We start from the raw sequence: 1,373 nt of genomic DNA on the forward strand, positions 1-1,373 counted from the left end.
AGCACCGTGTGGGCGGTGGCCCCCTCCTCCAGCAGCGTGCTGGTCCGATGGAGTGACATCCCCGAGGCGGACTGCAACGGCCTCATCCTGGGCTACAAGGTGAGCACCTACCCCAGTGCCGGCGCGGCGGCTCTGCCTGCCCGCAGCGCTGCCCGTGCCCTGCCAGCCTCACCCGCAGCCCTGGGAAGCACGGCTTTCCCTGGGAGGAGTCACCCCGCACACTGCCAGGTCCCCGGTTGTGCCACCTCTGAGAGTTGGTGGCCATCTGTGCCAGCCCCGGCCACGCTGCCCCATCCTCCGGGGGGATGCCGGGGGGGTGCCAGGGGGGATGTGGCCCTGCCCGGCCGTGTCACACAGGGTCTGTTGCAGGTGATGTACAAAGAGAAGGACTCAGACGCGCGTGTCCGGTTCTGGCTGGGGGGGGGGAATGCCTCCCGCAGCGCCCAGCTGAGCGGGCTGGGCAAGTACACGCTCTACGAGATCCGCGTGCTGGCCTTCACCAGGATCGGCGACGGCGTGCCCAGCCGGCCCCCTGTTGTCGAGCGGACGCTGGACGATGGTGGGTGACAGCGCCTGGATGGGCAGAGAGACCCAAATGGGCTGGGGTGGGGGGTCCCCTGGGTGCCTAAGGCCTCCCCATCCCATCCCATCCCATCCCATCCCATCCCATCCTTGTTCCCTGGGGCGATCCCTCTCTCCGCAGACTGGGACACCCAGGGCTCTCATTCCCGATGCCGGTGGTCAAGCCCTGCTTGCACAGGGCCTGGTACTTTGCACCCACTTGTGCACCCCCCGGTGAACCCCATCTCTCCCCCACTCCAGTGCCTGGCCCCCCCGTGGGGATCTTCTTCCCTGAAGTGAGGACGACCTCGGTGCGGCTCGTCTGGCAGCCACCCGCGGCGCCCAACGGCATCATCCTGGGTAGGTGGGGCGCCATCCCGGTTGTGCCACGCCGGGATGCTCTGCGGAGGGATGCAGAGGTCCCATGGGGGCAGGGATCAACGTGGAGGGGCAGAGACCAGCTCCCTGCCATCCCCCCAAGGCTCTCGGAGCCCGTTGCCGCTGGGGCTGGGGTTTCCCCGCTCAGTCCCTGGCTGTGCGTGAGCTCCCCCGGGCAAGGAGCCAAAACACCCTCATTGCTGGCCCGGCGCGTAGGCAGGGATGGAGAAGGGAGGTGCGCAGGGGGAGAGCCCCAGATGGTGTCCCCTCCACCATCCCCACCGCGCCGTTCCCTTCCCCGCCAGCGTACCAGGTCACCCACTGCCTCAACACCACCACGGCCAACGCAGCCACCGTGGAGGTGCTGGAACCCAGCGCCCGGCAGTACATGGCCACCGGCCTCCAGCCCCAGGCCACCTACCTCTTCCGCATCG

General features: G+C 68.8%; 1 protein-coding gene across 1 annotated transcript in view; it reads left to right on the top strand.

The window, feature by feature from the left end:
* Positions 1–1,373, top strand: part of SDK2 (sidekick cell adhesion molecule 2) — a 149,715-nt gene that overhangs the window by 123,258 nt on the left and 25,084 nt on the right. Inside the window, 4 exon segments of the mRNA XM_009886542.1 lie at positions 3–99; positions 370–559; positions 823–921; positions 1,245–1,367. Coding sequence (XP_009884844.1) covers positions 3–99; positions 370–559; positions 823–921; positions 1,245–1,367 — 509 coding nt within the window.

The sequence above is a fragment of the Charadrius vociferus genome, unplaced genomic scaffold (assembly GCF_000708025.1).
Source record: "Charadrius vociferus isolate BGI_N301 unplaced genomic scaffold, ASM70802v2 scaffold616, whole genome shotgun sequence".
Lineage (NCBI taxonomy): Eukaryota > Metazoa > Chordata > Aves > Charadriiformes > Charadriidae > Charadrius > Charadrius vociferus.